We start from the raw sequence: 11,889 nt of genomic DNA, 5'->3' as shown, positions 1-11,889 counted from the left end.
AGATAAAATTAATGAGCCCAAGATATGTACTGAGGAGTAGAATTGACAATGCGGTAGCCAGCCAACATAGAAGATTTATGCCTAGCTAGGGTTTTCTAGAAAATTAACATCCATCATTTTGCGTCAAAATTAAGCTTATTACACCACAAAAGTTGCTAATTAATCCGCCCTCGATTAGGTAAATATCATGTTCACAAGCAAGGGGGAGAAAGTGATTGATAACCTCCAAGTGATTTTTGCCTAACATTGTGTTAATCACTGTACTTTAATCTTATAGCTGTATTATTACTTTTTGACTTCATAGGACATATATGGTGACGACATTAACATAGACTAGTAGGTACATATGTGTTTTAGTTAATTGTCCGTCCAATATTGGACGGAAAAGTTCGATTTAAACCATCGAAAATAAGTCCGTTTAGTCGTCATTAATTCCTTTTACATGGTAACCACCTCATTAAAAAAATATTTTACTAAGCTGGATCTTAAATTTTAATTACATCTAGATGATCTCCTTAAGCTTGTTCTCCTCATGACCACTCATTTCCCTCTCGAGAGCTCTCAAATTAAGCTATTGATTAGGTGAAGCTTCCTAATCACCATGATAATGATTGATGACAGGTTGTAAACTCAAGTTTAAGGAAATATATACATGTTATGGAGGTATCATGCATGTTGCACACCAAGAGGGTACGAAGTAATTGATTGATTTATATATGTATGTATCTTACGTATATTACTACTAAACTATAAATTCTCAATCACAATATTCTTACATTTTTTCAAGTATATTTGTATTAATCTTTATGCAAGTGGCTATTGAAAACTTGTAAATCAAAGAAGCACAAGCTTCATCTTTTTTTTATTATTATTATTTGAATGTTTCTCCATCTCCTTCTTTTTCTTGTTATTATTTAATTATATTTTATGGAATCAAAGCTTAAACACGTGAGCAAAGAGGGAAATATTAAAAATCATGAAATGCATTAGAATAGAACAGCTTGGCCTTGATCTAGATGCAACTACACTGCTAATAAAGTCTATGTTCAACAAGCAATTTGAGGCCTTTTTCTAGAGCTTCAATATTCTATTGAAGTGTTATTTCGGTAAAAAAATGATGGAATATAAACTAAGAAATTATCCTCGTAAAATCCTGCGATAGCTACTGCTTAATTCTTCACAAAGTACCTAATTAGAGAAGCCCTTTTTGGTGTCAAACAGGTCATAGATATTCTAATTTCAATCACAAAACCCACTATTTCAAAAAAATATATATTTTCAAATCTTATTTCTTGAACTAGATCAATCCCTTGGTCTTTTAGTAAAGTAAACAACTAACCATAGGTTCTTCTTGCTAATTTATTTTTTAGTTCAACTAATTCTCATGATGTATATTTGAATATATACATATAGATTGATTCAAAGAAGGAATTATCATTGATAAAGTCAAAGCATATGCTCTTAAACCCAAGTCTTCTACGCAAAAGATTTGAACATTCCACATTCTATTCAAGTTGCCAACTTGATTAAGTTTAGCATGAGCACACCCTCATATAATAATAACTAATAATTGATGTTATTTAGCACTACTATTAGATATGCAATATTTTGAAATTTGCACCACTATTCTTAAATAACCATTTATAGTTAAGGTGAGCTTTATACAATAATACACAATAACTTTCATTTTTTTTTTCAAAAAAAGAAAAACAATAAAGAAGAACAAGGAAGAAGTTGTCTAAGCTAATATTACTATTCAGCTAACTAAAGATTTTAGTTAAAGTGAGATGCACTAGTGGGATGAAATATGTTTACAGGATAATTTGTTAGTGCGACTTTCACTTCGACGAAAATTAGGAGCTCCTCTCTAATATTTATAAGAAAATGATGGAACTTGTTTCTGGAGGAGCCACTGCTGGCGTTCTCCAGTAGGACTGCAGCAGCGGTTTCCGACATTATTTTGTAGCATCGGAGGAGAACTCCAGTAGAATTGCAGTACGTAGTGATTTTTGTTATCATTTTGTAGCATCTGAGGAGAAGAGTTTCAAAGCGCTTTTAGATTATTTGTGACCGATCTCTAAAGCATCAACACACGCGCGTTTCGTTACTTTCTTTCCAAGACTAGGCCTAATCGAAACGGGCCTGACCCGGGTCCGATCGATTAGGCACATTGGTGCCGATTTCTGGTGTCCCTTTCTGATTGCTTCTGCTCAGCTGCTTTCATAAGTGTGAACCTCCTCAAGCTTGAAGTTGAAAACAGCTCATTTCCATTAAAGAGGTTTGAAAAGGCAAGGATTGAATTGCATATGAAAGCTACTTGATTTAATGGAAGGTAATAATAAATATATAGCAAGGCATTGACCCTTCTTCGATCTGTTGCAAATATTTCACCGTTTTCATCCTAAAGCGACCGAATAATTGGATTCAGAACGATCCTTGAAAGAAATTGGATTGAAATAATGAATAGTTTGTTCATTTTTAACAGCATAAACTTGAAACTTAGCATACGGAATCACCGCGAGATACAACTCTTGGTGAAATTTGAATGTTCTATGGATTGTTAATTGTTAATATATTGATAATTCTCTCTCTATATATATATATAACATTTTCGACTGCATGTACAAACTAATCATAAATTTGATATCATACGTCGTAAGAGGACTATAATGACAACATTCTCGGAAAAAACAATGACAGAAATAAAGAATACATCTCGACAGTATTCATTTTTTTTTTTTATGAATGTAACTATTAATGACATCACGGCGAAGAGGCTTGGGGCCAGCTTGGCCGGCTCACCAAGTTCCGAGCCCGTATTTGGGTTCAGCTTGCTCGTTTCCGACCCTCTAAAGTATCAAAGTAGGTTGTTCGGCCACTGCATTTTCAAACTAGACCTAAATCAAAACATTAGCCCATACCGGGCTTCTACGGGCTTAGCGCAATTTATCGTGATGGGTAGTGATCTGGTTTGAAGAGCACCAGGCCTAATAAGTACAAGTTGGAAGAGTTGGGCCTCGGCCTGTTTCTCTTAATTGGGCCAGCCCATAGTGTTTTTTAGGCCCATTGTTCAATTAGAGAAGCTTAATTCTCTTGTCTCATATATAAATTTAGCTACAAATCTTTCTCCAATATTTCACATTTAAAGGCAAAAAAAAAAAAAAGGGCCAGATAAATTTACCCACAAAATATTTCATAGTGGAGAAGGAGAATAAGCACATACATTAAAAAATATGTTTAAGAGATTAATCTCCAGGAATTTTATCACATATTAGGCACAAGTAATGGCATCTTCTTTTTTGATATCTTGTGCTCCACTACACAGTACACACTCATATATACCCCTATTTTGGCCATTTATTCTCACCTCTCAAGAATAAAGCACATAATAATATTCCCCATCATTTTATTATATTCCATCTCTCTCTCTCTTTATTATCTTCCCATTATTATCCCTTATATAATAATAGTGGGGGAAAAAAAAACTTAATTTTTGGGTACCAAGCAGGTACACGAAAATTTGAATTTGGTATCCATTTCATGTGGTGGGGGTACTTTTTGGGGGAGATTTAGGGGTGACCCAAACTATATAGGCTTTGATTTTCTTTTTTTAGTTAAGCTTTAGAGCACATCTTTGTATGCTCAAAAGAGAACTCCCCCGCATGCGTAGCTTATTAATAAAGAAGATGATGAGAGGCAATTTAAATAATAAGTTAATGACTTTGTTTAAAAAGCAAGGAATATTCCAAACTAATTAAATGCAAAAATTAAAGAGAAAATTACTAAAAAGTTATTCTCCCTCTTACACCAAGCAAATATTACAGAACCTTTTGTTTATTTTTTTTTTCTTTTATTTTCATAAAATATGATTTTTTTAAAAAAATCATATATATTGCATGGTATTATTTTTTTAATAATTTTTAATTGTTCCTTAATAATTTCTGTAAATTTAAAATGGGTGGGGCCCAGCACACGAGCCCAAAATTCGAAGAGGCGGGAAAGAGCGCAGAGTACGGGAGATTGATAAAACCACTCCGAATTTCACAATTTGTACACCTCTCTCCCTTTTCTAATCCATAATAAGAGGTGAAAATGTATAGAGGCCCACCTCAACTTTCTTTTCTTTTTTTTTCTTTTATTTACTGAGACACTCCCTCCTAACTTTTAATTTTTAAAAAACAAAATAATTTTTGTAAAAAAAAATTATAATATTTTATAAAATTTATTGATGATTTCTCTCACATTTAATAAGTTTAATTATTTTTATTAAATAAGACTTTACTAATTAACTGATAATAACTATTTAGTAAATCATTTTGAAAAAAAAATTCTTAATTATTTTTTTGAGTATTTATATATAGTGAAGTTAAAAATTATATTAATTTAATAATTCTATTAGTTATATTATGTCTTAAATCTTAATTGATTTATTTGCTATCAATATATTCTAACAAAATGTGTAAATTTTATGATCAGCCAATTAAATGAGTGTGAGATTATAAAATAAATAAGGTGTAAATTTTACACTCCAAAAGGAGGGTGTGTGTAGCATTATTCTTAAACATAAATTTGTTTGGGTGAAAGTTGGGAGGGGTGAAATCGGTTTTCGGCCGTAAATGATAACTTTCGTTGTTTATTTCACCATAATATAAATACGGTTGAAACTCGAGTTAATCAAAACAGCTTAATCGACTTCAGGCCACCCCAAGTCAAAGTCAATTACGATGAAAGAAAGTGAAAAAAAAAATAATAAAATAATATAATGAGTAATGCTAGTTATATTTAAATATATTTAATTATGATACTAATTACTCTTTTGTATATTTAAAATATGATAAAATTTAATTAATTAAATTTTATTATTTTCTTCATTTAGTTTATACATTTAAAATATGATGAAAATTGATTAGTACGTTAAGTATATATATATATATGAGTCCGGCTACTATGCTATTAATAGTACGAAGCACTTGGTGCTGTCAAGTTTTCCACCTTTAGATTTACCCTTTTGATCATTTTCACCCGTTAGATCATACTATTCAATCAACCACCCACTCAACTCTAGGGGGTCCATATCATTCTAACCACACATCTCTTAATTCAATGGCCAAAAACTTGGTAGCACCAATGACTTGGTGCTATTAATAACATAGTAGCATAGTTATATATATATATANTATTTTTATTTATTATATTATAATTTATTATTTATTAAGTTATTTATTATTTATATATAAAGTATAGTTTATATTACTTACTTTCTGTCAAACAAACAATAAAGCTGAAAGAACTTTATTTTTATAGCTACGAAACAAATAGTAAAAAAATAATTTTTACGGAATTTTACTTCAATCTAAAGTCTACTTCAACTCAGAATTCAGTTTTGGTGGAACAAAACTCACCGTCCCTAATGCAAGTGGCAAAAAGCTTGGTGGTTGATACCCGAGATTTCAAGTTCGAATCCTAGTTGATTCATATTTCCAGCTAAATTTATTTTTAAATAAAATAAACGAAATGAATAGTATGCTATTTATGTCTAAATAAAAAGGGAAAAAAAAAAAAAGTTTGCTGGAACAAACAGATCCAATGAGATACAATAGCAATGGTGTTGTAACATACATAGAGACAACCACGCGACCCCCACAAACTTCGCACGCAAATCAAAGCATTTGCCTTTACTTCTTTTGGGATTTATAAATTCACACACTCCAATTTTTCTTCCTTTTTATTTCCACACCCCCAATCACCTCTCCCTCTCTCTTTTATATACATCAAGAAAAATATAACCATCTATAAAGTTTAAAAAATGTTGTGCTAAAAAAAAGTTAATTTACAAAATAATTTATATCTTGTCATAACAATTTGATCTTAAGATTCATATTTGTTTCCTTTTTTCTATATTTGAGTTACTGGATGTTCATGTAAAAAAGTAAAAAAAAGTAAAATCAAGTTATTCAAAAATTAATAAAAGGTATGGTCCAGTGAGTTGAAACTTTAAATAATTTTGTTCAAAAATTTTAAAAGTTTTCCTTTCTCTTCTTTTAAATTGAAGAGAATAGAAAAAGAGAAATGGGAGGAGAGAGAGAGAGAGAGAGAGAGGGAGAGAAAAGAATGTTTTTTTTTTTTTGAATAACTTGATGCATGCTACCAGCTTCATTTATTTTATTTAAAAATAAACTTAACTTGAAGTGTGAATCAACTAGGATTTAAACTTGAAACATTGAGTATCAACCACCAAGTCCTTTGCCACTTACTTTATGAACAGTCCCTGAAAGAAAGGAATGTTAGTTAAAAAAGAGTAGGGTATTTAATACATAAATGATTCAATGCTCTCTGTTGTGGGGTTCAAAACTTAAAAACTCTCACCAATTGTTTCCTTTGAGGCCCACACTTACAAGCAAGACTTTTAACCCCTTTTTATTTTTACCTTTTTTTTTTTTGTTTTTAAACCCCTTCAATTTGAGTTTTAACCTTTTGAGCTAAATGCTAGCCTTCTCTTAAAAAAAAAAAAAATAATAAAAAAAATTGTTCTCTGAAACTTTCAGGGAAAGTTGCAGCCTTTTGGTTCAAATCACTACTTTGCAGTAAAAAGAAGACAAGGGAGGTAACTGGGGAGGGGAAGAGAATGAAATCATGGATGGGTGGTGTTCTTTTTCATTAGTTTGAGCCCCCCTCTACAGTAGTGTGTAGATAAATACAGTCCCTTTTTCTATGTGGGGGGTGGTTCTTGGTACAAGGTAAGATAAGTGTGTAGGATTTTTAGTTGTTGCTGGGGCTCATTAAGTCTCATACCAAAAGGATCTTCTTTTTGCAAGGTTGTTTCCATCCAACTCACCTTTTGTGATATCTTTCCTTCTCTTTTTTTTTTTTTTTTTTTTTNGAGGAATTATTGAAGTATTTAAGCTGTTTTTATTATCATCATCATCATCATTATTATTATTATTACCCATCTTGTTCTATTTCTTTGCTCTTTCAATCAAGTGGAAGTGTCCTTCTTAAGTTGGTTTAATCTGAAACATTTTCTGGAGAAAAGGAGGGAAAGTAGAAGGAAGTTTTTCACTTCTGAAGCAGAGATTTTGATGGTGATTGAAACTTGCTGAAGTGTGTTTTCTACCCAGAATCTTCAGCTAAAACCCTCATCTCTCTTTTTTTTGAAAAAAAAAAGAAAAAAAAATATGTTCTTCTTCTCTGCAGTAGCTGCTCTTCTTGAGTTGTAGGACACTCTTTTATCTCTGTAAATTTCCAACAGTTTGTGCTCTATTTCCATGGAGTGGAGGAGCAAAATCCCTAGAAAAACCCTAGCTTTGCAAACCCTCCTCATTCTCCTCTTCTCCATCTCTTGCTCCCTACAACCCACCTCCCCACAACCTCTCCATTCGGAGCCCCTCTTCTCACAAACCTCAACTTCTCCTCCTCCTCCTCCTCCTCCTCCTCCTCCATCCAATAGCACTCCCCTAACCCCCACCACCAACACCAATGCCCTCCACATTCGCCGAATCCTATTCGGCGTCCTCTTCGGTTCGATCACCGGCTTTGTCTGCGCCCTCATCGTCCTCTTCCTCGTCCATCTCTTCGTCTTGTATGCGAACCGCACGCCGGTGCTCAAAGGCCCCGTCGTCTTCTCCCCGCAAATCTCCCCCAAGCCCCTCAGATTAGCCCTTTCCGGGGAAATCCCGTCGACCCAATTGCTCGGCTTGAGCTCAAATGGGAAATACTATAAACTGGCCCTAGATAACGAGCTCACTGTCGCGGTGAAGTGGCTCGAGCCCAATTGCTTCCCGTTGCCAAATTCTAATTCTGAAAAGAGGAGAGTTCAGCAGAAGCTCGAATGGCTCGCGAGGGTGAAACACCGGAATGTGATGAGCATGCGAGCTTATTTTCGCGAGAAAGATCGGTTCTTGCTTGTTTATGATTATAATCCCAGTGGAAGTCTCGAGGATTTGATGAAGAAGGTGAGGTCTCAGCAAGTTAGTATTGGATGGGATGAAAGGAATCGAATTGCGGCGGGAATAGCAAAGGGATTGAGGTATCTGCACTTCGAATGCAATCCGAGGATACTGCATTGCAACCTGAAGCCGTCGAATGTGATGGTGGACGAAGGGTTCGAGCCGAGATTGGGGGATTGCGGATTGAAGAGGCTCGTGATGGCAGGTAATTTTGATGTCGCAGCCTCTGCACATTATGTTGCTCCGGAGTGCTATCAGAGTACCAGGTGAATCTCTATTCTTGGTAAAGTAATTAGTTTTCTTCGATTGCGTAGTTTCAAACACTCTTATGTATGGATTACGTCTTTGGTTGTGGCTTTGATGGTAATTCAAGTGGATCCGTAGTAGAAGTTTGTGCAAAACTTATTGGATGCATATTTCGCAATGGATCGAATGATAAAACCCTCCGTTTTTCCTTGAATAATTATTTGAAAGTTGATGCTCATTGTAGATTTAGCTTAATCAATCTATGCTTTTGCCAGCTGACATCAGACAAACACTAATCTGTTCCATCTTGTGGTTTTGGTTCTGGTTTGTGAGAAGTCCTCAGCTTGCTCTTATTTCCACCTGAAAAATCCGTTCTGAAGCACTACCACTAATGGTTTCCACCTTGTTGATTTACTTCTTGTTGACTGTGAATTACAATTTCTGATGTATGTTAGTCGAACCATGTGATTTCTGACGTTTTATTTTACAGTACATATCCAAGTTCAGCGCTAGGTGTCTTATAGAATAAATAAAATCCTTCATGCCAACGGTCATAAGTCTCTGACTAAGCGCAAGTGGCAAAATACTTGATGGTCGGTACTCGAGGTTTTCAAGTTTGAAGTCTAGTTGCTTCTCATTTTTAGTTAAGTTCATTTTTTTTTAAAAAAATGAACAAAGCAGGTAGAATGCAACCTTTCTCTAGGAAAAAAAAAAAAGAAAAAAAGTTCTTGTGCTGTTTTCTATCTCTAGATTTCGTCCCAGAGAACTATTCATTTATTTCTGATCAAAAGATGCAATCTTTATAATTCAGGTACACAGATAAGAGCGATGTCTATAGTTTTGGAATGATCCTAGCTGTCCTCCTCACGGGAAGAGACCCATCTGATCCCTTCTTCGTTGGGGAATCCGGGAGGGGCGGCCTGGCACGGTGGTTGAGGCACTTGCAACAAGCAGGAGAGGTGAGAGAAGCACTAGATAAGAGCATTTTAGTAAATGAGGGAGAAGAAGATGAAATGCTTATGGCTATTAGGATTGCTCTTGTTTGCCTTTCCGATTTGCCCGCTGATCGGCCGTCTAGCGATGAGCTCGTCGCAATGCTCGCCCAGCTACATAGCTTTTGACAAAATACATTTGAAGCCCTAACTTTTGAAGATAGTAATTCTAGTCCCTATTTCCCTCAAAGCAGTTTTGTTGTTTTGCATTGACTAGTAGTTGCTTTAGCACTATGCGAAGTGCTTGTATTTAACCAATTCTGACATTTCTATGTACCACACTGTAACCCTTTGTATTTAGATTGATGGCTTGAGTTTTGTGATCTCTCTCTCTCTCTCTCTCTCTCTCTCTCTCTCTCTGTGTATGTTAAATGGAATGTGTGAAAACACTGCAACAGAGGAAAAGTTGTTTCCTAGGAGGAAATATGAATGTAATTGAATTATGAGGGTACTGTGTGTGGGGAAGGCATGCATTAATTGTTGTTGTTTTCTCTCTTGGACTAAACTTGCTTTCAAAGGGGACCATTTTCAGTAACACATGCTAGTTTTACTGAAGGTAGGAACAAACTTGGCACATCACCTCCTTGTTTCTTACTGCTGCCATTTGTTTGTAGTCTACATAGTACCAATGATTATCCTGGTTCTCTCTCTCTCTCTCTCTCTCTCTCTCTCTCTCTCTCTCTCTCTCTCTCTGCACTGAGGTAAGAAGAGATTTGATACATCATCTGCATGGTTTTACTTTTACCATATGTAAATAGAACAAGTTATTGTTTTGGATCTCTCTCCCCCTCCTCCTTAAGGCAGGAAGAAATTTGGTGTATCTGCTTCATGTTTCTTACTTCTACACTTTGTAATCTTATTAATGGTTCTTCTCTATATTAAAGAAAAAGACAGAAAAGGTTCCTCTCTCTCTCTCTCTCTCTCTCTCTCTCTCTCTCATGCAGGATGTGGGGTTGGATGTAAGGTGGGGGGCATGCATACAGTGGGGACATGAAAACATTGAAAAGGCAGAGAGGAGGGCATGGAGTGGTACAGGCATGCATGTGGGGGCTGAAAAGTCTTTTTCATTTTGTGCTTGGCTTTGCTATGTATGGCCAAAACAAACTACAAAGAGAAATAAAGTGAGAGGAAAAAAAAAAAAAAAAGAAAAAGAAAAAGAAGGGAAAGCAAGTGTTACTGTGTTGAAAAGATGCTATTTTCAAAAGAATAAGCCTTTTTTTTTTTTCTTTTCCTTTTTTTCAAACAATCAACTCTATTGTGCTATAAGCTTCATTCAATCTAATTGATCAGGTATCTTAGAGAGGGAAAAAAAATGCCTTACTCCTCTCATTTCTAATTGAGCTACAAGCTTCATTTAGAAATAAAGCATTTTTAATGTTTGTTTATGTTGTCTTAAAACTTTAATCTTCAGGTATGAGCACAAACTGAAGTTGCACTTATATTGAGTTTTAAAGTAGGAATTTCCCAAAATCATGAAAAGAAATGAAGCCTCTGATAAGATTAGCAGAATATATCTGTGCTGAGAAAATCATGATAATGAGATTTGATATTCAGGTTGGATTTAGAAGATCAATTTAAAAAGAAGGCAAGGATATGCTCTATCTGAATCCAAATGAATGTGACAGTAGGTTGTGGCGCAATGCAGGCGAAAAATAATTATACAAGGTCATGTGGATACCAACTCAACAGACTCATTGTTCCAATGAAACACTTTGTTATTGATACGGAAAAAATGTGCTATCTGAAGCAGATTTTTATTCAAAAACTACTTAACACAAAGTTAAATAGGAAACTACCATGTATCCTAAGTAGTTTCTTATCTGATAAAAATAAGATATACAAGAACGAACCGATAAGCTTTGTAGGGCTTTTACTATGCTTTATTTTTTCTCTATGTTGTGTTTCTGGCTCAATTCGCATCTATTTGTCCTCTTAATTTTGACAAATAAAAAAAATGGAACATGCAACAATAGCATCTTTGTCACAAGTTCACAAAAAAAAAAAAAAGAATGCCTCCTCAAGAAAAAACAAAATAAGAATAGTGCAGCTCAACATAATTTATCCTTAAAATCTCTCAGAGTTCACAGGCGAAAAGCAGAACAGGAAAGACAACCCATACATCTCTCTCTTCGAATGCTTTTCTGTTCTTTTCTTTTCTGTCGAAGAAGTTACAGCCGAGCCATTTTATACATAAATTTACAACAGAATTTGCGACAAAATATCGATGCGAAGCATCAGAGTTAGGTAGGCTCTCACTCTGATTGATATGAAAAGAGATCAGCAATAAAGCAAAAGAGTTGTTTGTCTCATTCTTCACATGCTGTGAATTTTCAGAGCATAATTGTAATATTTTTGCATTCCAATCAAATGAACAAAGCAGCAGAAAGATGATCCCAAAGTGCTGTTCACTTATTATATAACTGATTTGAAGTATGTGCACAAATGTGATTTCCAGCATCTTTTCAGTTTTTTTTTTTTAAAAAAAGTGTTACTTCCAGCAATCAAGCCTATAGTAGTTTCAGTTATAACACACTTTTTACATGTCTATGAAGATAGATAGAGAATGCAATATGAACTGTGAACTTTAATAAAAAGCAATATAATACGAGTTAATGCAATCCTGTAGAAAATAAAATAAAAAAACAGCATTCTTACAAATCGTATTTGATAAAGTTTTTCCTACTTATCATAATTTACATATATCC

General features: G+C 34.4%; 1 protein-coding gene across 1 annotated transcript; it reads left to right on the top strand.

The window, feature by feature from the left end:
* LOC109707653 (inactive leucine-rich repeat receptor-like protein kinase CORYNE) lies at positions 6,492 to 9,513 on the top strand. The gene is made up of 2 exons (XM_020229098.1): positions 6,492 to 8,212; positions 9,004 to 9,513. Exons 1-2 carry the CDS (start codon positions 7,266 to 7,268, stop codon positions 9,311 to 9,313), a joined length of 1,257 nt encoding a protein of 418 aa, XP_020084687.1. The 5' UTR covers positions 6,492 to 7,265; the 3' UTR covers positions 9,314 to 9,513.

The sequence above is a fragment of the Ananas comosus genome, linkage group 1 (genome assembly GCF_001540865.1).
Source record: "Ananas comosus cultivar F153 linkage group 1, ASM154086v1, whole genome shotgun sequence".
NCBI classification, from domain to species: Eukaryota; Viridiplantae; Streptophyta; class Magnoliopsida; order Poales; family Bromeliaceae; genus Ananas; species Ananas comosus.
Note: the sequence above shows the minus strand (reverse complement) of the source record. Positions and strands in the feature narration are given on the sequence as shown.

What these genes read in the sequence shown, in the direction of transcription:
- LOC109707653 (XM_020229098.1), top strand. Translation starts at nt 7,266, where the DNA reads ATGGAGTGGAGGAGCAAAATCCCTAGAAAAACCCTAGCTTTGCAAACC. An exon ending in GAGTGCTATCAGAGTACCAG is followed by an intron (nt 8,213 to 9,003) that starts GTGAATCTCTAT and finishes TTTATAATTCAG; the next exon opens with GTACACAGATAAGAGCGATG.